Source organism: Diabrotica virgifera, chromosome 5 (assembly GCF_917563875.1).
Source record: "Diabrotica virgifera virgifera chromosome 5, PGI_DIABVI_V3a".
Classification (NCBI taxonomy): domain Eukaryota; kingdom Metazoa; phylum Arthropoda; class Insecta; order Coleoptera; family Chrysomelidae; genus Diabrotica; species Diabrotica virgifera.
The window spans coordinates 168,747,810-168,775,450 of record NC_065447.1 but is presented as its reverse complement, the minus strand read 5'-3'; the positions used below and the strand labels follow the sequence as shown (position 1 = coordinate 168,775,450).

Genomic DNA, 27,641 nt, shown 5'->3' with positions numbered 1-27,641 from the left:
AAAGGAAATCGAAACGTCAAAATAAACTTATTTTAAAGTAAAACTGTGGCTTATTCCCAGTAAAAATGAGAACATTATCAACTGTATACGAGAGAATCCTAATGGAATGTGAACGGATCAAGCAATAATTCAAAGCCATTAAGAAAAAACAAACTTTTTTTAAATTTTGTATAAATTCGTTTAATAACAAGACGGTCACCTTGCCATACAAAAGTTGCACTTTCTTAGTGAGTAAATAATAACGAAATAGAAAAAGAGCCGCTCGTATTAAAAATATAAGAAATTTTGTATGGCTACTTTAAAATAACTTGTCTATTTCCCCAAAAAAACTAAACATCTAAACCAAGCAAAGCAATTACCGTAAAATAACAAATGCTAACTAATTTCTACAATTTCTAAATAGCACATAATTTTTTAACTCTATAATGATATCCTATTAATTGGATTCATTTATGGTATAAAAATATTTGGTAAAATCATCATCTTTACATTTTCATCCCTAGGTTTTGTTGGTAATGGTAACTTTACCTCGGCTTCCTTCTCCTGGGAACTAACTTTGACATCATTATCAGTGGGAGTGTTTGGATTAGGTCTTCTTGGAGGATCGCCAGGTGGAACTTCCCTCATGTCCAAGGACAAAAATTCCGAGAAGGGACTGCTAGTATACAGATGTTTCTGAGGTGTATCTACGACCGCCCGTACAAATATCCTATACCGTTTTCCGTGTTCTAGTTTATAGTTAACGTAACCATCGTTGCTTTCCCCCGTGCCTAAGTGATAAGTGTAGGGGATGTTTCTTTGAGGAAACTTTGCTGCTATGTACGGAAGATCTGAGTTGTCGGGTATCTTTTCGATATTAGCTATTAATTCGTCCGTTAAAAATTGGTCGGGATTTTTCTGGATTGTCATTTTGTTTTCGGGAACTACAACTAAAAAATAATGGCTAATTGGACCATATTCCTCCGAAGCTTGAGGTAGAATAACATGAATTTCCTCGCCGTTTACCACGCCGTAAAAATCTGGTTTGACCATCGGTTGTGGTGCTGCCATCTGGGTAGTTACAGTAATCTTCGTTGGAGGGCGATAAGAGTTATCAGTTGGTATGGCGCTAACATTAACGTTGTACGTTGTAAACGGTGACAGTTCGTTGATTGTATGAGATCTAACGTCTGCATCTAACTTAATTTCGACTCTAGGAATATTCTGCGTCTGTGTGATTCCCTGGGAATCGACGAACTCTTTGATAGCGTCAAAGGATATTTTGTACTTGATTGGATTCAGTCTAATGGGAGGCGACCACGAGAGAGTCATCGAATGAGTGGTTACCTCATGAGCTCTTAAATTAAGCGGAACGTCCTCTGGCTTCACTTTAACTAATTCTTTCTCGGATAATCGCCCGAGTCCAGTCTTCATTCTAGCTGCCACAGCTATAGCGTATTGAGCATATTTTTCAAGATTCACTAAATCGGCTGACTCAGTTAACCCAACTATCTTCTGCTGCCACTCATCTAAGTCTTCTACAGCTGTCATCGTGTAAAATATCTTATAACCTATAACTTTATTTCGAGATGGTACTGGCTCCCACCAAACCTCAACACTAGAGTCTGAGGTAGCTACCGCTTTTACCGACATGGGGGCTCGACCTATATCTCTTTCAGTTTGTACAGTGTACTTCTCACTGTTCGGGCCAGCACCTTGGCTAGTATAAGCCTTGATATGGAATACATATTCAGTGTTCTCTTCTAAATTGGTAAATACTGCCTTTGTATTAGATACGTTTCTGATTATTATATTGCTATGATCAGACTTTTTATGAAACTGTATATCGTATTTGATAATTTGTCCGTTGCGATGTTCTCGGCTTGGGCCACTCCAGGAGATGCAAACGACATCTGGAGTCTGAAAGTGGTAGGTTACGTTAGTTGGCGGACCTGTTGGAGGCCCCTCAGGGGTTTTCATGTATTTTATAGCTTCTTGTCCGATGCCTATGTGGTTTTGACCTGCTACACGGAATTCATAATCCACACCTCTTTCCAAATCGTTTATCCTATAACTTGTGTGGGTTCCTAAAAAAGAAAATTATATCAGTACTTACAGCATAGAATTACCGAATACGCAGCGTAATAGTACAAACAAAAAATTCAAAGTTCTTGGCATGGCCTAGGCGTTTCGACATTTCTAGGCCTCAGTTATATTCGTCGAAAGACTATGGTCGACGTCAAACAATAAGGCTCGCAGTCAATTTTCCCGTTGTTGCCATATTTTAAATTTGAACAAATATATAAGGAATAATCAGATTTTTTGACATGTAATTCCTATTACAGCAAGCATTTCATTGGCTAGAAGTAGTGACGAGTATATATGACGTCAATATAATCTTTGGTGAGATGTTAAATGGTAACTGACGCCTGTCATAATATTGGAGGTTAAATATAACGTCAAATTATTGCTTTCAAATTTTATTTTATTTATTTAGTTTATATTTTAACGACAGTTTATTGGTTAACCAACTTCACTTTCCCTTCCCTATCCTTGATTGGTCGATTAGGTTCGTAATAGTCTTGTTGTACGGTAGGTTTAGTAAGGCGTTACTTTTAAGAAATGTTGCTGGTTAAACGGGCACAGCTCCCAAAAGCCATAAAAGAAGAAGAAGAAAAAAATAAACACTAAAATCTTACATAATATTCTATAGTAGGGCAGTCAATGAGGGTATGTGGCTCCGAATTCAATCCTACTATATCGATTTACATGATATTTTCACAGTAAGTAGGGAATAGCCCAAGAAACAAAGTCTACCCTATGCCGATGTGTGCTTTTGTCTTGGAGGAGGTTCCCACCCCTTCTCGGGGGTGGAAAATTTTTTGCTTAAAGAACTACGGAAGTTGCTAGAGAACCTAATACTAAGCAAAAACTGTTCTATATTTTTTTTCGAAAACTCAATACTTTTTGAGTTATTCCTGGTTGAAAATTGGCCATTTTCATTGAAACATAACACCTTTTCAAACGGTTTTTTGCGAATACCTTAAAAACTATACATCTAACTAAAAAAACTATATAAAACATTTTTGTAGCTTATAAAATAACAAAGAGATTCTTTCCTTTATGAATCTTATAATTATAACCCAAAAAGAGATATGGTAAGTGGAAAAAACTTGTTTTCTTGGTACATGCTCAAATCAGTGTATTTAACTTGAAATAACAGAGAAACGGTCGATTTTAGGTGTATAATGCTACCAATAACTTTTGTTGTGCTTGAAAAGACCTTTAAAATAAGCAATATTAAATGTCGATTAAATTCAAACTATGCGAGATAAACTGTAAAAAATTTGATAACTAACGTATTTTAAGAAAAAAATGAGAAGTATATTTAACCCCTCATCCACAAGAATTTAAATGCATCGTTTTCCTTCTACAATACATTTTACTATAGTGTTCTCTTTATGTTCAAAAAGTTGGGAGGGTTTAAAATGAATGGTTTTTGAAAAAAAATAAGATCAAATTATTGAGCGCATTTTTAAATTTTCTTAAAAATCTTCCTTTTTCTCCATGTAACTCGAAAATGATAAGAGATGCCAAAAAAAAAGATGCCATACAAAAATGAAGGTTTCTTCTAGATAAACATTTTGATTTTACTTTTTATAACAGTATGTCTTATCATTTTCAAGTTACATGGAGAAAAAGAAGATTTTTAAGATTTAAATACGCGCTCTATAATTTGATCTTATTTTTTTTTCAAAAACCATTCATTTTAAACCCGCTAACACTGTAGTAAAATGTATTGTAGAAGGAAAACGATGCATTTAAATTTTTGTGGGTGAGGGGTTAAATATACTTCTCAATTTTTTTCTTAAAATTCGTTAGTCATGAATTTTTTGCAGCATATCTCGCTTAGTTTGAATGTAATCGACATTTAATAATGCTTATTTGAAAGGACTTTTCAAGCACAATAAAAGATATTGGTAGCATTATATACATAAAATCGACCGTTCCTGTTATCAAGTTGAATACACTGCTTTGAGCATGCACTAAAAAAAAAACAAACTCTTTTTACCTACCATATCTCTTTTTGTGTTATAACTAGAAGATTGAAGAAGGAACGAATCTCTTTGTTTTTTTATGAGCTACAAAAATGTTTTATATAATTCTTTTAGTTAGATGCATTGTTTTTAAGGTATTCGCAAAAAACCGTTTGAAAAGGTGTTATATTTCAATGAAAATGGCCAATTTTCAACCACGAATAACTCAAAAAGTATTGAGTTTTCGAAAAAAAAATTATAGAACAGTTTTTGCTTAGAATTGGTTTCTCTAGCAACTTCCGTAGTTGTTCAACCAAAAAAATTTCCACCCCCGAGAAGGGGTGGGAACCGCCCCCAAGACAAAAGCACACATCGGCATAGGGTAGACTTTGAATAAGGAGATATTTTCAGGCTATTGCAAAAATTTCATTAAAATCCATGCAGTAGGATAGAATTCGGAGGTAATAACCTGTTCTTGTCTCATTGACTGCAGGACACTGACCACTGAAACCACTGACTATAGGACAACATGACTTTGACACTATTACAGATCTTTGTTTCAGTCTTAAGGGGATGGGTACGTATTTTAGACTGCAATGCTATTCAAATGGGGATTCATTTTTTTGGAATCCTGAAAAAACTAATAAGTATTTTTGAAAAATTTAAACGCAGAATGAAAGATTACGTTATTAGCAAGGGCCGAACGTTCCTGAGAACTTCTATAGTGTTTATTTTAATAAGTTACAGGGGTAAAAAACTAGGAAAATTTAGTGTGATTTTTAATTTCAAATATCTCATTCAAAATAAACTTTTTATTTATTCCAAGGGACTTTCGGCCCTCGGTAATAATTTAGTCTTTCATTCTGCGTTTAAATTTTGCAAAAATATTTATTGGTTTTTTCAGGATTCGAAAAAAATGAACACAATGTCCGTGGTAATATTTTCCAAATCTATCTTTGTCTTACAACGCACTTAGTCGAATAGAATATTGTCAGTCAGACAGTGACAATTTTAAATATTTGACATGGCATAGGGAATATTTTGAGTTGTTGATTAAATAATATTGATATACATATAGTGTATTTGATAAATAATTGATTTAAGACGTGAACTTGATAAAAAGTTGTTTATTGTGTATTATTTGTGGAAGATCCAAGCAGAGAATACATCAGAATAATATATTCTGTGATACAAGTATTTTGTTGTTAATGATGTTCAAAATTGTAAGCGTTCCATAGTAACAATATATTATTAAAAAATCACTTTAACACTTATCCTCTTTTCTCGATTGAGTATTAGTTTTTGTTGTACATATAAATTATTACAATCACTGAATACATAGTTGGTGAAAAAATTATCACATTTATTAACCGAATTAATAATTTGCAATTATACAAATAACAGTTATCCAAGAACATTCAAAAGCCATCTCTTTAAAGTTAATCATGACATTGTCAAGTAGAATGACATTCTAATAATGTTTATGTATCCATACCAGTGTGAATTTTACTACACGTAATTTGCCGTGTAAAGACAGAAAAAGTAGGGATAGCCGTAAAATATTTGTGAATTATGTACCGATGGCCTTAAAGAAAAAGAGAAACAGTGTAGCCGGTAGCTGCCGTGGTAAATACATATATGTTTTTTTAGCAAAGACGCTTTCCTGCTAAACTTGACGGTAGCGAAAAAACTAATATGTACATGAGGAATAATTTGTTGAATTTGTTTGCCGTCAAGTTTGTACCGGTGGGTTATGATCTCATTAAATCTATGACGTGCATGCCTAATTGTTTAACTTTTAGTTTATATGCCAAATAGCCTGTTTTATGTATATTTTGATAAATTATAAAATATTTTATGTTTCTACCTTTTAAAGGGACATCCTTCAAAAGTTGCTCTTTCACTCCGTATCTCAATCTGTAGCCTTTCAATTCTCCGTATGTCTGAGAAGGTCTAGACCATTCCAATTCAATTGTAACTGTCGGCTCCCGTTCAATAATTCTACAAACAAATATTTAATTAGCACATTTATTAATTATAATTATTATTAACATTTATAAAAACCAAGAAAACCAGTACCCAAGTTATAAAACTAGACTTCAAATAATTAAGGCCTACGCTCCACAATGTTCACACAGCGATGAAAAAGTGGACATATTCTAAGATATTGCAAGTGAAATGAATGATACAATAGTCCACTAGGCAATAATTATTTTTTATTTCAACACATAAGAGTAAAGAAGACGAAGAAAAATTACTAAGCGGTTGTCACGGAACGAAAGGGACACACGATGCAGCTCGCAATGGAACACGTAACATCTACATAATGAATACCTTCTTTAAAAAAGTCCCGGTAGAAAATGACCATTGGCAAGTTCAGACAGTGTCACTAAGAATGAAATAGATTACATTTTATCTAGTAGAAAGAAATAGTTTAAGACGTAACTGTATTGAGTGAGTTTTCAGCAGGGAGTGAGCATCAAGTCGTGAGAGGAAAGGTATTAATAAATGTAAAGGAGGAAAGAACCAAACTTGTAGCCCAAAAGTAACAAATGAAGTAAACTCCCGAAGAAAAACCTTCTACATACGCAGAATATGTGGAGGACAGCCTACAAAACTTAGAGACATCTGGAGGAAATAAATAACTACATAGTAAGTGCTCTGGAAGACGCTTTAGAAAGTTCTTGTAGTAAACAAAATAAAATATCTGATAATGGTAGGGCAGCCCAAGCGGGGATTTTTGGAGGGGTTACTCGAGCGCGTCAGATTATCATATGGGGAGAAACCTTGTACCCTGTAAATGAACCTCTACTATATACTGGCTCTAAATACAGGGGAGTTCGTTAAGGGGGACCCGAAAAAAATCTATCGTTAGAAACACTCGAAATCATCAGAATAAGGTAAGTTAAGTACTCGTACATGCAAAACAGTGTATATTTCAAAAATCTGACGATTTGAGCGGGGCGTAAGGAAATAGGTGAGTCACAAAGTTTCACAAAAAAAAGCGAATATTTCGCGAAATGAACGTCAGATCGAAAAACTAAAAAATACGTGTCCAATATTTTTCAAAAATTTATCCAATGATACCAAACACGACCCCCCACGGAGAGGAGTGGGGGTAAATTTGAAAAACGAATCCCGCAATATTTCGCGAAATGAACATCAGATCGAAAAACTGCAAAATACACGTATTCAATATTTTTGAAAAATCTATCGAATGGCACCAAATACGACCCCCACGGAGGTGGGGTGGGGGTTACTTTAAAATCTTAAATATTAGCTCCCCATTTTTATTGCAGATTTTGATTCTTTACGTAAAAATAAGCAACTCCACTTTTTGGAAAACTTAACTTTTTTTTGGTTTTAGGACTTGCTCTTCACAACCCAATAGGTCCCCTTATCCCCTAGTAACTTCAAATTTAGCATACTTTCCTCCCCTACTATACGTTAACAGACAAAATGAGAGCTAATTGTAAAACAAAGACGAATCGAAGAGAAAGACATAGCAGAATAAACACATAGGCAAAGAAACATAAGAAAAATAAGGAAACAATTTCGAAAATACAATACAGAAACTATATCTGAAGTAATAGACAAGAATAAAGGCTTAAAAGTATTGAGAAGAAATCTAGCAGAAGGAATAAAATATTTTCATAAGTTCCGGAACACAGAAGGTACAATAACATCAGATAAAGAAAAAATAATCCAAATCATGGAAGACTTACACACGTGCTATACAGAAAGCATACCACCACTAACAATCAGTAACACATATTCAAAACACTTCGCAATCAGCGCACAGAAGATATACCGGAAATTAATGTATAAGAGTGAAAGTTTTCAACCTAATAGAAATATTAAAAATATTAAAAATATTCCTAAAAGATATTTAATTGAAAACTTATTGGACCATTTTCCTAGTAACACCTCCATGGCTTCTAAGAATTGCAAGTCAGATGGATGCTGAAGCGAAGAAGACAAGAGGGAATTCTAAAAATTTGCAATTCACGACCCCGTCTGTTCAGCTGGTAAATTCCAAAGGAAAATGGACCTATGTTACTCAAAGGAGTAAAACTAGTATAAAATAAAATAAAAATGTATACCATTTTCATTCAGTTGCAATGCGAAGGCAAAACTGTCTTATTTTTCACTTAGTACAGAGAGTGCAAAGCAGCACTCTAAATCGACGATTTTCGACTCTAATTGGAGTCATCATCAGAGAGGCGTAGGTTTGCTGCTCTCTGCCCCAAGTGAAGAAACTCCGAGAGCTTATCCCCGCATTGCAACTGACGTTTATGGAGTAGGTGTCTAGCGACATCTGGCAACTGAAAGTCAAAGTTTTCAACCTAATAGAAATATTAAAAATATTGAAAAATATTATTAAAAATATTCCTAAAAGATATTTTTTAATTGAAAACTTATTGGACCATTTTCCTGGTAACACCTCCATGGTTTCTAAAAATTGCAAGCCAGATGGATGCTGAAGAGAAAAAGACAAGAGGGAATTCTAAAAATTTGCAATTCACGACTGTTCAGCTGGTAGGTTTCCAGGTAACAGACGGGGTCGTGAATCGTCTCATCATCGATTTAGAGTGCTGGTATGCGCTCTCTGTACTAAGTGAAAAATAAGACAGTTTTGCCTTCGCATTGCAACTAAATAAAAATGGTATACATTTTTATTTTATTTTAAATTATAAGAATTTGAAATAGAATTAAGATAAATGAAAAATAACAGAACCTTAGCAGACGATGGAATTGTCATGAAAGTATTAAGGATGAAGAAAAAAAAAAGATTTATGGTCTCACGGTCACATTTGAAATACATATAATTTTTTATAAATTATAATAAAACGCAATAAAATACATATACAATATTATAAATAATAATAAAACAGTTGAACGTACTTGAGTGTTAAAGCAGGTCTATTTGGTACTCCACCTGGAGTACGGACATTCACTGGAGTACTACGATCGCCATCTCCTTTTCTTGTCAGAGCTGCCACTTGAATGGAGTACATGGTATCGGGCTGAAGTCCAGATATATTCAATTCCAAAAGGGAATCACCGAAAACGTCATATTTCATGGGTTCATTGAAAAAACTCTTTCCCTGAAATTACAAAAGATATATCAATGGTTTTCTTAACATTCATGGTTTGGCTTCAGTTTCGATTTGTCGTTATGGGTTGAATGTTTTCATAGTTATTTAAAAGTAAATACATCAGTGGTGACTAAACGAAAAATTCCAAACGCAGGACAGATAATATATGTTTGTTGGCATACTTGAATGACAATTCGTTACAAAATACTTCGCAAATAGTTATTTAAATCTATCAAAGGGACACAGAGATTACAAATTTGGTCAAATTGGTCTTCGATCTGGCACTATCTAATAAGTCCCAACGAAGACGAAACAAATCGTCGTATATACGAAGACATTTTTTGTGAGAACACAGACATTCATGCCTTCTGGTATAATATGAGGATCTCTACAAAACAAAAAGACATTTTTTGGAGAGACAATACCTTCTGGTATAATATACCAGCCTCTATAAAACAAAATTGGGATATAAATAAAGAAATAAGAATAAGCATTGAAAAATCCAGAGCCGCCATCTATAAATTAAAGAAAATGCTTATTAATAGAAATATTACGTTAAACCTTACAATCAGATTAATACTATGCTACATATCCTCCACATTGCTGTATGGCATGGAGAGCTGGACCCTTACAGAGACACTAATGAAAAAAATTGGAAGCCTTTGAGATGTGGATCTATCGACGAATATTACGGATCAGTTGGGTTGATCGAATACGAAATGAAACAGTTTTACATCGAATGAATAAGAGCACTGAAATAACAAAAACAATAAAAATTCGAAAGCTACAATATTTCGGCCATGTAATGAGACATCCAGAGAGGTATAACCTGCTACACCTCATAATAAAGGACAATATCGTCGGAAGAAGAGGTCCAGGACGAAGAAGAACATTTCCGGGAAATTTCCGGGAGTGGTATCAAGAGAACACCGCTAATCTGTTTATAGCTGCCGCAAACAAAGTTATTATTGACAATATGATCGCCAACGTTCGATAATTAGACAGGGTACTGAAAGAAGATAAAACAAATTACTGAAATTTGTTCATGTGCGATAGAGGTATTGTCAAATATTTTAGCGGTTGTAGTTTAGAACGGTTGGAGAAATTCAGAGAATACATATGTCTATCTTCTTTCATTCAAAGTAGATGGCGCTACATAGTGATTCTACTCTGTTAAGTGAGAAGTTTGCTGAGGAATCCTGCCTTACTCTCTCCGAGACTGTTTTGGATTTGAAACTGCCTGATGAGTTTCAATACAGATGAAACAAGTAGTGTGAAAGAAGGTAAACTTGTGTAGAGACACAAGACATACGTTCATACCTTATGATGCATACTATTCCCCAAAACATCCCACATATACAGTGATGATCGCGCTAATAATCGGCAAAATAACGGAAAAGATGGAAAATTTTAATACATTGTGAAATAAAAAGAGATGAAACTAGTAGAGGTGTAAAATTATCGATAGGAACCTATCAATTTACAGATCATTACACAGTTTCCCACCTTTAGACGTCTGTGACAGGAGCATTTTATAAAAATTATAATAAAATCATCAGAGCCGCACCGCAACTGGTTCGTATGCCGTGAGATTTGTTCTGCGACTACTACGCTCCCCAATCCTGAGGTGTAACACCATCCTGCCGGGAAAATGTTGCCTAATCAATGCCACAGAAAGCTGGCGATCCCTGGAGGATTCTTGCCTCGGAACGGTATGGAAGGACAAAACGAGATGTCCCAGAAGTGGACTCAGATATTAATGACTCTGAGCATACACATAACAATATAAAGAGAACGATCGACGTGAAGCAACCCCCTTCATTGGCCTAAAAAGGTCTTCATGACCCCAATCAGGGTTCGAGACGCGAACCTTCAGGACAGTAATGCAGTTTCGGAAAAACTTACTGTTGGCATTGGAAGGTTCGATGACGCCTTGATATCAGAGACCTGACTAAATAAAAGGTCTATCGGGGGTAGCTTACATATAGCAGATCTGCCGATGTCCCGAGTTCTTGTATAATATTTAAACGGATATTAAGTTAAGTGTACAACCCTCCACGTTTTCAAGCTTCCAGAGAACAAAAAGTAAAAGTAAGATTTGTACAAGAGAGAGATGAGCATTTGTAAAATGATAATCAGAATATGTTACGAAGAAACAATTTGATTTTCGGCAACTTTCTAACGTAAATAATAAATATCATACACACCTCTTCCTTTGTTTCCTGGACGTGCACATGGTAACCCAAGATAATCCCATTCCTATCCCTAGTTTGTGGTGGTTTCCAGTTAACTTTAATAGTGGTTGAATCTATAGGTGTCACTTTGACATCTTGTGGATCTCCAGGCACTATATAATACAAAATTATATTAGAACAAATACTAGCAATTACTTGTCATCATGCAAAACACACCACACTTTTAATATATTCTTTAAGTCATATCTTAGTTTACAAAACCAATGGAAAACCTGTAAACATTTGAATACCAACACATTATCATGTATAGTTACCTCATCCTGTTTTTGAGAACCAGAAAAGGACAACTAGATACAACCTTTTAATAGCTATTCTACGTTTTCAAAATAACAAAAATTAAAAAAAAAAAACGTAAAAAATACATATTAGCTGCTTGGGAAAAATATAACACAATTAGGAATCTAGTTTTGTAAAAAACGGGAAACAAATGATGAGTGTACAGAGATACCAAGACTTATTAAAAAATAATGCAGCTAGCTAGAGAGACGTTACCTACCAATGAAATAAGTTTTCGAGAATGTCCACATTCGATAGATTTTTTCTAACAATAAACGGTAATTAATATTACCACTAAAAATAAATAAAAAAAAAAAAATAAACAACTGAGAGCTAGGAATAAAATTCGAGATTGTGGTAAAACCATCCACAACATTCAGAAGGACAAACCATAAATGTAAAGGAAAACAAGATACCAAACTTGGAAAATTTGATAAATAGGTCCTCAGTAGGCTGTATTATCAGGATGCAGCAAGAGGATTACGATGATGATATTTGAGAGTATAAGAAAACTGTGCTACACAATACAATGGAAAATAGGTGTGGAACTGGTAACTTAAATAAATACCAGGTAATTGAATTAATGGTGCTGGTTAATGTAAAAAAGATTTGGATATATGAAAGCAGAAGGCTTTACGGTCAACAATCAGCTGGTTGGACGCTTAAATAAATTTCAACATTTGAGAAACCGAAGAACCAACACCCCACCACAGAAACATAAAAATGAATACGGATTTCGGAAGTCAAAATTTCTTTTCTGTAAACACAGCTTTCCACTCATATTATTTTCAGTGTTGGGATATGGACATTCAAATCATTTACACACGTTACGTCTTTTTCCCATTACGAGTTCGCGGTTTTTGTCCTCCACAGCACTCTATCCTCCCAGTCACCTTCTCTGAGGTCTCTATCTATCATAGAATTTCCTACGTAAGTTTTCCATCTTGTAGCAGGCCTTCCTCTCCCTCATCTTCCAGCGGGTCCCAGTTCAATATTCTTTTCGGCCACCTGTGCTTTGGTATTTTTTGTACAGGGGTATTTCCATCTCGGCTCACTATAATCCTTTAGTCCTTCATGATACCCCAGGTACATTTTAAAAACCCCCAAGCCCACAAGTCGGCTCAAAGATTAACAGGTAGGTATTAGTACCCCATTTGTAGGTATAATTCTAATTTTATCTTGGAATTATAGATTAGGAAAAATTTCTTATTAACATAGAAAAACATCCTACCCTTAATACCCCTTCCTTCAATATTGTACAAAAATTTTAGGTTCTTTGCGAATTTAAGAAACAGTTTCTCTTGGTTGGAAATGTTGGCCGTGGAATCGATTTCGCTACTGATACATAGGATAAAGCTTGGTTAGATGTTTGAATCTGCTACGCCACTGCTCCTGTAGTCAAAAGCAATTACGTTTTTATCTTGAAACTATACCTAATTTAGCTTCTATGTATTATTTTAAAGGTTCAGATTTTTATCCATTTTAAAATAAAAATAGATTGCAGATTGTTAGGCAATCTTGTTTTTCTTCTGGGTTTTTAACAGTTGAAACAAAAATAAACCTCAACTAATAATGCGTGATTTATACATACATCTATTTCTAGTTGAATGTACACTAATGTCACTGTTTTTGCACTATGTTTTACAAAGCACGACAAAATACTGAACGATGTTACTCGCTCGACAACTCGTAGTGGAATTTATAATTTATTTTTTTTCCGTTGAGATATAAAATTATTTGATAGTAACAATTATTATCCCATGAGCAGAGCTGGTATATTTTATAACGGGCAGTTTTAATCTTTGCGCCGACTTGGGACATTTTTAAAAGACCTACCTGTTTCTTGGGCCGAGATAGGCACTGCCCCTTTGTACATGCTCGTAGCACTGCAGGGCTCTATTTTCCAACATTTTTGTAATTGAGCATTCTACTTCCATTCTGTTATCCTCTGTTCTTATTATATTCCTCTTGTTGAATTGTAGTCATCTTCTCAAAAAGTCTAGTACAACTGTTCTTATTCTATTTCGTTTTGATGTTGTCATTGGCCATACTTGCGCTCCATATAGGGTAATATTCAACACTAAGCTCTGAAAGATCCTTATTTTTGTTTTCTTTAGAGTGGTGTTCCATATTACTCCATGGAGTACTTTTGTGGCTTGTTTTCCCCGTACTATGTTCATTTCTATATCTTTCATACAAGTACGGTCTTACATATATTTATCTTGAGTCTCCATAGCTCATATTCTTTCTTGAATTTCCTTATCATATATTCCATGTCCAAAATGACTTCTTACGGTCATTTACGAAGAGTAGTGAACGTAATACAGTGTGTCGCATTTGAAATGAAGACACCCTTATATTTCGGCTAACAAATAAATACAGATTTGAAATTTTGCAGTCATACAGTTTGATGGTATACCAACATTTTTTAAGATAGTCAACTGAAATTTAAATTTTAAACGCGGCCTACTGCGAATACACAAACATGGTGAATTTTCGTAATTTTACTTCGCGTTAGAGATATCGGAAAAAGTTATTTGGAAAAGTTTTTCGAAATATTATTATAACCTCACATACCAAATATTATGACAAAATTCGCACTTTTAGTTTTTTCAGTATTTGCAGTCAGGATCTTAAAAGTTAAATTGGGCTAGTCCGAGATGCATCTCGAGACAGCTCAATGTAGGTTATAGGATCCTGACTACAAATACTGATAAAACTAAACGAGCGAATTTTGTCATAAAATTTGGTATGTGGGGTTATAATAATATTTAGAAAAACTTTTCCAAATAACTTTTTCCGATATAACTAACGCGAAGCAAAATAACGAAAATTCACCCTGTTTGTGGATTCGTAGTAGGCCGCGTTTAAAATTTAAATTTCAGTTGACTATCTTAAAAAATGTAAACCATCAACCAGTATGACTGTGCAAAATTTCAAATCTGTATGTTGTTCTAAAGCTATTTCCTTGTACCATTTTTATAATTAAGTATTTCGATGGGAATGTTCCCATCGAAAATATTTAATTCAAATGTGTATGTACATATTTTAATAGCCGAAATATAGAAGTGTCTTTATCTTAAATGCGACACACTGTATATCCTCTTGTAATGGTACGCCCATTGTTTGCATTTTCTATATTCTATACCATCTTTTAAAGCTTGATCTATACATGTGATAAGGTGATGGACCAGATCTCTGGTTGAGGCCTTTTGTTGCATTGATTGTTTTTGTAATTTATTAACCTAACTAACCTAACCTAACGTTATTGGCACCTCTGTTTCTTTATACACACTTTATGTTATATTTACCCATTTCTCTTTAACGTACATTGTTAAAATTTTGCAAACTAACAAATGCGATTAAATGAAAGCGACTAAATTTCAATGGAAAACATCTAAATTTCGTAACTTATCCTAATCAGTTTTTTTTTCTTAATAGTTCAGTCGTATATTCGAAAAATAGTTATCAACATGAATTTGATTTACATTTCGACATACCTGCAGACATCCCAACACCACCACCACCATGATATATTATAAAAATACCAACAATAGCAAAGCAGATAACACACTTATACATAAAGATGAATACACTTGTTGTTTTATGATCGAATGCCACTTTCTGAACCACCTGCTTCACAAAGTAACAGCAAGTTCAAAAAGTTACAGACTTAGCGCATGTTTTTTATAAATCTTAGCTACTAAAAGATGTTCAAATGAAAGTATAATTAATTTCTTTGCAATCATAAAAATATTTTTGTTGTGAAGTTTATGTACACACTTGATATATTTTGTGTAAGTTTGTTTTGATGTTATGTACAAAGACAATTAAAATTAAAAAAAATCTTTAAAATAAAAAAAATTGTACTTTCTTTGTTCAACATCTTTTAGTAGCATTCTGAGTACACACCTCATTTGTCAGCAAAGATTCCTTTCTAAAAGAAAACGATCTTTTGTAAAAATAGGTTAAAAGATCATTTTCCACGAAAAAAAGCAAACGGATGGACTACTAAGTCACCTAATTTGAACAACTACAAAAAATACAGATACAAATAGGTACTCACTTCGAGCAACTGTAGGCCCAATGTAAGGCATTAATTTAGGGGAAAAAATAGCAAAATGTCATTACCATTGTTTACCGTTCACCAAAAAAATTTCAAAAAATTGTACTCCGCTACAAAAATGCTTGGAGGTTCAAAAATACGTTTCGTTCCTTTGCAAAAATATACTCACACACATGTATTGATTCGAAAAATGTACAAAAATGACGTTTTGGTAAAAAATCGGGTAAAAATTATGGTCGGGTTAGTAATCCTCGGCTCCTAAATGGAATGTTCAAAAGCTATTTATATGATTCAAATGGTGTTTCCAATTTGTGCTTTTTGAGAAATAATACCACATTTGTTGTAAAAAATATATTTTCTAAGGCTTGAGCTTCTAAAACGAGATATCCTACACATGGCTCCATAACTGGAGTATAAAGAACCACGGAGTGGATGACACAGTAACAACTTCTGATTCAGAAGTCGAAACTGTAATAGAAATTTATTTTCCATAACAAACGTGATGTTAATTTCAATAAAATATATAAGTTTTTAAATACAGGGTGAAATTTTCTAGCGTAATTTTTCTTAATGTTGGTATTAGATGAACAGTACCTACCTATACTGGTATTAAGACAAGAACATAACAATTATAAAGAAATCAAATAAACCAAACATATTTTTGTTGTCTTCGGCATGTTTTATCGTGCATGGAGGTTTCAGAAACATTTCTACATTGTGTAGAAATGTTTCTGATCTGCATCAATGTCCATGCAGTAGCTTTATTTTTTTCACCAAAGGTATTGTGACATAATTATGCCACAGACTGTTTTCAGCTCCGGGCCTAACAGACCCGAGTTGTTTACCAAGTAACCTTTTTATGATTTATGATGTTCTATTCCTTCTCGACTTTTGGAGTCAATTCTTTCTTGTTTCTTGTAAATACTATTCGAGATGTTATTTATTTCTAGAACATTGAATGTTGTATAAATAGTAGGTTTTTGTAATTAGCAGGGCAGTTGTGAATTTGAAAACGTCGGTGTACTTTGATATGTAACGGGCGTGGTATATTTTTGAATTTGTAATTAGATAAATTATTAGATTTAGTGTAATAAATAAATTAGATATCGTAGTTTGTAAAATAAAGGACATAAATTCAGTGTTTTTCATTTGTTTAGATGTAAGGTATTAAAAATAAATAAAGTCAACTAAAACTAAACATTAGTGCCAAAAAGATCATAGAAAAGTCAGTTTTGTAACAGTATATTAATTTTCAATCTGTACCTACCGCCTCTAGTTGACAGCAACTAGATGCTCATTCCCGTCCTATATAAAAAAAATAAAACCTATTATCCCATGCCTGAAATCGTAATCACAATAGCAACTCAATCACTATGGCGAGCCTTATCTATAATAGCATCAGGATTTTCAAACCCAAGAAATGTGTATCGATTTGTGTATCAATTCACAGTCATTCTAGTTGGCGGCATTATCAAGAGGTAAATATGACAATCAAGCAAAATATGTGATTGTTACAGGCTGATGCTTCAGAGCATTAGAATAACTAAAGGAGTGTCTTTACGGGCAATACAGTAAATATTTCCAAAAATTAATTTATAACCAATTTTTTCTTACTCTGAGTTTTTGGTTAAAGCTTATGGTTTTTCGAAAGATTCTATCAGACAAAAACGTTTCATACTGTGTTAAACTAATGGTGCTACAATAATAATTTACTCGAAACGTAGACAACCTTTTGGAAGGTTTAGAAAATACAAGTCTCATATAAAATTTCTTTGGGATACACAGATTTCGTACTTTTTTTTGAAACTACAAAAAAATATATCTTCTGTTTGTAACCGCAAATGCTGTACTTTTGTGCGTGAAAATTTGTACTAAGATCAGTTAGGTCACATGGAATATTATTCTTGACTGAAAATATGTGAATTAATTTATTTATTACCTACCTTTTTGTTGCATCATGTATCTTCTTTTAATCGGTTTGAAATCCTTATAATTGTTAAGCTTCATAATAATTTCATCTGATTTTGTTTATTAATAAACATTTTCAGATAATGTTACAGTTAAACGCTATAAAATGTTATTTTGAAAATTGCCCTGTACATAAAAACTAGACAATTGGAAAAAAATCATCACCATTTTTCAGGATCGTGTTAGTAAAAATAAAAAATAATTAATGCATTAATACCCAGCTCTGAATGTGACTAGTTTTATCCTGCTTATAGTAGAGGATTTGGGAAAATATATAGTTGCTACCTACCAAATCAAACTAGAATATTACTACGTTGTTATATTACACATGTTTTATTTTATACATTGTTTATCATTTCCTTTGTAAAGCCGCAATGTATTAGTCAAAAGGGTTGAGTAGATAAAAGCGTGGTTTTAGAGCGACAGTTATGTCATGTTGTCGTAAGTTCTGTGTACCGTTTGCTTTGTGTCATTTGTTAGGACCCACCGATCGGCTATAACTAACACAACACAATTTTACTAGATACTACGTTCAGTCCACTCTGTGTTCAAAAGTGACTCTTCTGTGTTCAAAATTTTGAATAAACTCTAAAGGACTGCTCCAGACCTAATCCCCACTGATCTAACTAAAACCCATAGGAATTACAGGTACACGCAAATACAACTAAAATTTCTTTTCGTAGAACATTCAACTTCAAAAAGACACAAATGGAATAATTTCGCAGGGAAGTTACACAAGACCATCAATAATATGAGTCCTAACCCCAGAACTTTGACACCTTTGCAGAGATAGTCCAGGAAATACCAATGCGACACATACCCAAAGGATGAACACAGTATTACGCACCAGATCTGTCAGAGGAATCAAAAACCATTCTGTCCTAATAACGAAAAATTATATAATAAAGTCCCTCCAATAAAGAAACGATAACGCGTAGAACAGTACTAACGGAAATGCTCAGCGAAGCAAGGTCAAACAGGTCTTTGACATCTTCACTGTGAGAAAAGACGTCAGAAAGTGTTATCCAGAATAGTCTTGGAAAACTTGCGCGTAGCAGATCAATCCATGCAAAAAGTTGATTTTATCCTAAACGAAACATGCACACTAACATCAGGCTGTACGATGCCAACTCCAATAGTTGCACGAATTGTGTGCAACGAATTCTGCACGAATTGTGTGCAGTTGGTCACCTATCCACTTGTCCCGGATAAGATCAATGGTGCACATGCCAAGTGACCAGAAAAGAGTTATTACACAATTATTACACACAACCAAATTAAGTGGATGGAGTCTTGAGACATGGAACAGACAGCAGATCCTGTACAGAACACGGATTATACTGACTTACTGACCTACCCCAACTACTACAGTGTATCACAGATGATTTTATGGCTCGAAAAAAACATTTGAAGTAGCCCAGTGCTGAGCCGAAAAATTTTAAAATCTCGATATGAAAACGTAAAGTAATGAAGAAATCAGGAGAAGAGATCAACCAGATCTATACATAACAAAAACTACTTAAATACAATACTAAAATGATATGCATGATACATTCGACACACTAATCAAAAGAGAGAAGTCATAAAAACGTTAACGGATTTTTCTATCCGAATATATGGGGAAAGAATTGAAACATGTAGAAAAAAAAACATTGGGCAAAACAATTATACCCCAAGAGACATCAAGCCATCTATACATCCAAAAAGAGAACCGCAATATCGACAAAAAACGAGAACCAAAAGGTGAAACTTTCTTATTGTAGTTACATTAAAAATGTTACGAATCGGAAAATATAAACAAAACATGATGTTAAGTCGATCTTCAAACCAAATTAAGTCTAATCGGCCAAAGATCCCAGATAACCGTTATCCACGCAGGCCAATTCATTTTTCTCTTCAAGGAATCAAAAGTGAAATATGTTTAGGCGAATGAAACTATATGTTTAAGCAGTCAATATCCCGACCACATACACTTAGGCATTCCTATAATTCTGATTCAGTACATATCGGAATACCCAAACCAAGTGAACACTGCCTCGTCTAACTAAACACAAGACGAACTGGTGAAAATTGGGCTACCCACTGACCCACCTATCATGGACGACCGTTCGACATGAAAGTGAGTTGTGCAGTGAGCCAAGACCCACCCCGGGTTGTAGTGCTACCAGAAGAAGAAGAAGAAGAACTGGTGACTGAGACAGATAAGTCGTTACAACATACACCTTCAAATAAAATAATCACCAAATTTTATCTGAAAACACACATGAGCTTCAGAAGAACATCACACTACCACTTACGGTAAAGAAGACCAACAGTGTAACTAGGATGATCCTAAGGGGGGGGGGTATGGGAGGGTACGGAATTAAGCGAGCTGTTAAGCGTATAGAGCTCAAAGTAGTACATCCCAATGGGTGAGACCAAAGCCCCCCCCCCCGGTTACGCCACTGAAGAAGACACTCTGAAGCTAAATAGTTTGTAGATTTCAAACATACGTCAAATACAAAACCTCTCCACACGAATATTATAGCTAGCGCTGTCTAGAACTAACAAGGTGGCCTTCTAAAATATACTAAAATGTAAGGATTGCGAAAAAATCTCACAGCAAGTTGCTATCTTTGAAATAAATAAACGTACAATTATGAAATGGTTGGATACCAAAGGACACTGTGTTCTGTGTTTTAGAGGATCGTTCAAGTTTGTATAACGTCGCCGTTTTCTTTATCGCCACCATCGTTTATCTTTTTAAATCGCAACATAGGTTGAATGGTATATCACGGAAAAACTTATTTCTTCTAATTTTAAAAAATGGCAGTTGACGTCGCCTGTCCATCGTGTAGGTGGTCTACATCTGCTTCTTCTGTCAACCAGAATGTCAGAAATGAAAAAATACGGTTCTGAACATAATAGAATAGTAAACAATTTTCATCCAAGCCGTAGACATAAATCGCAGAACTTTGCACATGACTTTTATTCTATTGGTGCTTACCAAATCTGTCCAACATATCTAAAGCACTGTTTTTTTTTTCTGTCGAGTTTTTATGTTAAGATATATTAGACCATATTTATATTAATTGCTGACACAAAGACAAAAATTCTCATAATATAGAATCACGCATCTTTAGCTTCAGGTCTTCGGTATAACAGTCTTTCTACCAGGATTTTTTAAAACACCATGCAATATAGTAGTTATCTATATTTAAATTTTCTTTTGGTTCGTTACCTCGTTCATGCTGGTTGTTAATCAAAATACTACGGAACTACGGTTAGTATTGGTATTCAAATGCGGTAAAATTAGAATGTTATTAATGAAGAAGAAATCTAATTCTCATATCGTTGAAGATATTTAACAAAACATGTCTTATAAATGCAGTCATACACGATAATCAAATATCTCTACTTATTCCATAACAAAACAAGGCACGTTAGGTTGTAATGTAGAACACGTAAAACATGTTTAATTTTTGTTACTTTCTAGAACATCAAAAATACTTATTAAGGAGTACAAACTTTCACAGGCGGTGTTTTGTAATGATACATTGTTTTTCGGGCTTACACTACGTCGTTTGGAATTATTTCTTCCTGACGTTTCGTTTTTGACTGCAGGCATTTAAAAGGCAATCCGGCAATGGTGATACTGTTTTTTGCTAAAACATACAATCGTTGCTGCATCGTCTTTAATAACGACTGCCCCACTGGCACATAAAACGACAGGAAGAAATATTTTCAAAACACGAACTATAAACCTGAAAAACAGTGTATTAATATAAAAAAAAATACTTTAAATTATCTCTATTATGGTTACCTCTCTGACTAGCTCGTGTTAATCAGAATTAAATGCGAAACCTAAACTACTTATTGCGGTACTTGCGTATGTTAATGAAAAGTGAATAAATAATTGGCAGAAATGCCTTGAAAGTGTTAGTTTGTGACGAAATCAGATAGATATTAAGACTAAGGGTAAGAACAGAACAAGTGGGTCGCGGTGGAGGTGGAGGTCGCGGTCGATATCCATGTAAAACAAACACATTGTAGTGAATTGAAGAGAACAGAGCAGGTAAGTCGCGGTGGAGGTCGATGCCATCAAGGAGGTTTACATCGATGCTTTTGAAAATCAAATGAGTTAGTTTTACATGGATGTCTACTGCGCGGCCTACAAGGATGCTTCCCTGTGGTCCATTCGAAGCCACGTTGTTATTACCTGCGCTATCTGAGTTGATACTTTTTATATAATCCCTTTTTTGAATTTAGTTTATTTTTGAATTTCTAAAATAATTATATTCAGTAAATTTTTGAAATATTAAGGAGGATCTGATTATTTACAGCTGACATTTCATCACTATCATCACTTGACTGACACAACATCGCAAAAGCAGAGTTTTTTTGTCATTCAAATTTCATTAAACTACTTCACTTGATAGTGGTTCTAGCTCGACTGACAGCGCAGGTGACCTCCTTGCTATGTGCTGTCGACATCGACCGCGACTTAACTAGTAGCATCCACCGCGACCTACACCTCCACCTCGACCCACTTGTTCTGTTCTTACCCTTTAAGTCTTGAAGCAGTTTTTACCCATTCACAAAATCGATATATGGACACATATTAGAGAAATATAAGTGTATTAAATGCTACAAGGGCATTTCTATAACTTGGGAACTGTAACTATACAAATTCAGTTGATATTACTGAAATAATATAAAACATTCCTATTTTATATATGAGAATATAATTCTCAGGAACAAGAAGAAGTAGAAGAATCGAAATAACAATAGGTTTCAATAATAAAATCAACAAACACAGTAAAAATAAGAAAGGTATCGTAGAAATGGCAACTGATAAAGTGGACGCTTTCAAATCATAACTACAGATAAAATAGCAAAAATGAAACAAAAAATTCTGTACCGGAGACACTGAGAATGAAAAACAGCCAAGGGAAGATAAAATATGATAGGCAAAGTTTTCAACCCAATATAAACATTAATAATATTGAAAAATATTACTAAAAGATTCTTAATTGAAAACTTATTGGTCCATTTCCCTGGTAACACCTCCATGGCTTCTAAAAATTGCAAGCCAGATGCCAGATGGATGCTGAAGCGAAGAAGACAAGAGGGAATTCAAAAACTTACAATTCACGACCCCGTCTGTTCAGCTGGTAAATTCCAACGGAAAATGGACCTAGTTACTCAAAGGAGTAAAGAACAATATAGAAATAAAATAAAAATTCCATTTTTATTCAGTTGCAATGCGAAGGCAAAACCGTCTTATTTTGCACTTAGAACAGGGAGCGCAAACCAGCACTCTGAATCGACGATTTTCGACTCTTTTTGGAGTCATCATCGGTGAGGCGTAGGCTTGCTGCTCTCTGCTCGAAGTGACAAAACCACGAAAGCTTATCCCCGCATTGATATGCATATCCCCGCATATGATGTTGATAGATGATTTAAACACATATAGCGGTATAGATGGACGGGAGTAACACTGAACATTGCAATGGTTTACGGAAAATATCCATCGATATAACTCTTAGTTCAACCACGAGTTATACCAATATTACAAAGAACCCTCTATAGCAAATTATGCAGAAATACAAAGATTGCGAAAGGTCACTTTAGAAGAATAGATAATGTTAGAACACCTAGTAGAACGTTTAGCGGAACTATGGTGGGACGTCGGCCAGTAGAAAGACCAAGGAAGAGGTGGATACACAAAGTGAGAATCGATGCTAAAGAGACATTGAGGGTGGATAATTGGAGGAGAGCAGCTAGATACAAAGATGCTTGAGGCGGATGCTGGTAGACGCCAGGGCTCACTTTGGCTGTAGCGCCATAGGAGAGAGAGAGAGAGAGAACTGAACACAGTCAAATTTGTTTATAAATAGACCGATATAACATCAACTCATATGGAGAAATAAAGATCAAAATTTAGGAACTTGGAAAACTCATCTTGGAATCCTTAGTTTGCTGTATCCAACATTACTTCTAGGTTTATAAGTAGCGGTATAAAAAACAACACAAGTAAGTTGCTCTTTTGATTATTTTTGTATAAGGAAACAAATTAGCCAAACTCCGGTTAATTTAAAGTATTAAAAATACAAGGCCGTATGTAATAAGTAACAATTGTCTTTAGATTCGAATAATGTCTATAAAAAACGTTTTAAAGGTTCTCAAAATAATAAATTTTATTTCTGTTTAATATTTACAACATGGTTGAGATCTAAAACTATAAATCCAAACATACAGTAAGACCAAACTATATCAAAATATTGACTTTACCTCGTTCATGTCTTGCTTGATTTATTACATTTATAAGACAAATTTTGCATAAACAATAAGTTGTAAAAAATATTAACCATATCTTTAAAAAATCGATGTTATTAGTGACAAATCAACAAATACTGATGTAGGTATCTTATCATTTCTATAAAAACATCTATGAAAATACGACGCAAAATTTGTTGGAATGTGTTAGAAACCTTTAAAAATCCTGTATATTCTTCACAATCACACAACCACACTCAAAAAGGTGCATTTATATAGAAGTACACTCAGTAAAACGTGATAAAAAGTGCCGCAAATCACCTACTGTGAGTGAGGTGCTGTATAGCTTTGGAGGAGAGGATAGGTGGAGAGAGGATGATAGTCCTGTCAGTAAAAAGTGACACTGGTGCAGACATTGTATGGGTTTATTGTGAATGAATGAACAATAAATATTTCACAAATAAAATACTAAACATTACTTAGATTATTTGTCATTTTATGATTGTATTGTTAGTATGTTAATTACAGCGGTCCATATTACATACTCTTCAAACTTACAGTTTCAAATATCTCTTTCTCTAGTCTTATAATCGCTGTTTGATTATAAGACACCATTTTTTAATGTGAAATCATAACTGGAGTGGAAACATTAATGTTTTGGTTATTACTTTAGCCACTTCTAAAACACATATTTTAGGATTGAAATACTTCATCGTACTGTTCAACCTTCTGTGCCAGACAGACTATTGCCAGGAGGCAAAAAGAGCAACAACACGCAAGATAAGGCTATATTGTAACGTAAACCTGCATTGTAATTGTGTGTTTAAAAAGAACTTCATTACAGTACCTACCTAATCCGGAGTAAGAGTAGAGTTACTAGTCTCCACAACGTCCGGAAAGAAACAAATAATAGAGAAGAGACTTTGTGTATTTTTACAGTAAACTCTAAAGAATTTAAGGTATCTCAGCATTGCTTATTCAAAGAAAGTTCAATAATAAGAGAGTGCAAAGACGGAGAAAATGGTCTCCGATAATGGAATAGGATCCACATAGATTCTCCTTGTTACGAAGTAAGTTGTCTTATGGACTGGTACTCTGGGTTGATATGGGTTTAACGAGAATACTTTAATATCAAAAAGAACACAAAAAACGAGTAGGGACTTGTTAAAGTACAAGACCTCCCTAAATCCAAAAGTGCCATGTCCAAGGTCCACCAATAATACAACAATTGCTACATATGCGGATGACACAGTTATCATGGCTTCAACTTCTATAGCAAAGGAAGCATCCGAGGTATTGCAAAATCATCTGCTTAAACTGTGGCGAGTCCAACTCAACAGTTTAAAATCAACACAGATAACATTTACTTTAAAAACAGGTGTCGCGCCACTTGTTTCTACAAATAACACTCCACTACCAGTCAATACAGTCGTAAAATACCTCGGAATTCATTTGGATAGTAAACTTCATTGGGGCACCCACATTTGGAAAAAACGTCTTCAACTCAGCTTAATCTACAGGAAAATGTATTGGTACATGAGTCCAAAATCAAATCTCAGCCTGGAGAACAAACTTCTGATTTATAAATGTATTTTAAAACCGGTATGGCTCTATGCAGCACAAATATGGGGAACAGTAAGTAACACCAACATACAAAAACTTCAACGATTCCAATCAAAAGTATTGCACCAGATATGCAATGGTCCTTGGTATGTTACGAACCACAGATTACATCACGATTTACAGCTACCAACTATTAGAGAAGCAATATCTGCTGTAAACTCTACATATAAAACCAAACTATCCTGCCATCCAAATCCGCTCGCCACGGACCTGCTCAACATTGCACATGAAAGAAGACTAAAAAGGCTTGACCCTTTGAACCTTTAGTACATCTGGAGAAACAGAGTTCATAGTGCGGTGAAATAATCAAGTGTTAGTTTCAGTGATTTTTTAAAACTTTTTTCGTATTTTTATTCTTGTTTTTAGACTTTTAACAATCATATTTTTTATTGCCAGTGCTGTCCACTATACTAAATTTTGTTTATTTCTGCATTTTGTTTAATTATGTTCCAAGTAACTGTTATCTTTTATTTTAAAATTATAATTTTATATGTCTTACAGGGTACTCGTCACTGGGTGGCTTCCCTCTATGTTATTTTACAATAAATATACACATTGCTGTTTCATATGGGCTTTCTGAACCGCAAAGTGGAATGTTTTCCTGGCGGTGCCTTTTGGTATGTTTATACCTGGGTTAAGCTGAAAGCTTGAATTGAGTCGAAATTCATTTCGCATATTGCTTATTGTTTGTGATGAGACAGATTGCAATAAACATTGGATGTTATTAAAAAAAATGTCCAAGGTAGAACCGATCAGATTGTCCTGGACGACCTATCATCAACTCCAGACGAAAATAAATTCATTTAGGTGTGGAGACAATAAAGAACAAAAGCCTCTGAAAATCACCTCCACGCACCAAACCCAGGGGAATCCATGCAGACAGAAATCTCAGTTTGAATTCAAGTTGAACATTCAAAAGAGCAGGGGACTAAATTTTAGTGGGTGTGAGCTCATTATATGCATACCAGATACTAAAATTAGATACTGTAACTCGAGGAAAACATTTTTCAGTCAGTGACAGTTTTCAATATCATAATGACCGACATTCCAACTAGTTGTTCTAAAACTATTTACGACATAGATGAGTGGAATATTTTAATTCTTCCAAAATAATCTTAACAATGTCGATATCCTCATAACAAAGACAAATTTTTGTTTAAGAACAATAATTGTATCGTCAACTGGTTTGTAACGATGGCACATCCAGCGCTTGCCGCCAGCTTGTCATCTCTATACGCACACACTCCCACTGATAACTTACCACTACCATCGATTCACGCTGGAGATAGAACACCGGCAAAGTTATTGCCAGAGAAATACTTCAACATAGAATTTTTTTTTGATAACATAATATGAATCAATGCTAAGATCCTGTATTCCACTAAGACATGCAATTTCCACATGTGTGACTTTTTCACACATGTCAATGTGCTCTTGCTACTAAGAATTTCACATTCATAGAAGACATGTTTGGCGGATTCCTCCTCAACTTTTCTGCACCATGGTTAACCCACTCTACTTATATTCTAGAAGTGTTTCTTTAGTTTACAGAGTCCAGTCATCTACCATGTTATAAAACTTCATGAAAGTAATAAATTGTTTATAAATAAAATCTCTAAACTTGAAGTTTGAAATAGCTTGAGTATAAAAACAAAAGCATTTTATTTTCTAGTAGGTACATACGGATTATAATTTTTCTTATTTCTTTTTTATTTCTTCAATTTTTATTCATAATTTGTATAATATACCTATGTAATTTTTAAAATAAATTTATGTAAGCAATTAACGGAAATATTGATAACCGTTTAAATGTTGCCAGAAACAATATTCCAGGATACAAAATAATTTCTACAACAAACAATGTTTTCACTATTATTTAAAAGTTAATACCTACATCCATTAAAAAACACTTAAGATCAATATCAAAAATATCCATTAAAACCGATCTATTAGTCTTTTAACCAATTTCTAAAACTATCTCCTCAATAATACTGATATTATTGTCCATTATTCACTTAAAAACCCATTAATCGGCATTATTTTAACGTTATAAACTTTGTTCCTGACAGGAAAGGACTAA

The 27,641-nt window shown here is 34.2% G+C and overlaps 1 protein-coding gene across 1 annotated transcript in view; it reads right to left on the bottom strand.

Annotated features, from left to right (window-relative positions):
* LOC114324331 (tyrosine-protein phosphatase Lar) overlaps positions 1-27,641 on the bottom strand; it is a 574,734-nt gene that overhangs the window by 101,236 nt on the left and 445,857 nt on the right. Inside the window, exons 10-13 of the mRNA XM_028272137.2 lie at positions 11,323-11,462; positions 8,922-9,124; positions 5,884-6,017; positions 529-2,066 (exon numbers count right to left, since the gene is read on the bottom strand). Of these exons, the coding sequence (XP_028127938.1) occupies positions 529-2,066; positions 5,884-6,017; positions 8,922-9,124; positions 11,323-11,462 (2,015 nt within the window). The remainder of the gene's footprint in view (positions 1-528; positions 2,067-5,883; positions 6,018-8,921; positions 9,125-11,322; positions 11,463-27,641) is intronic.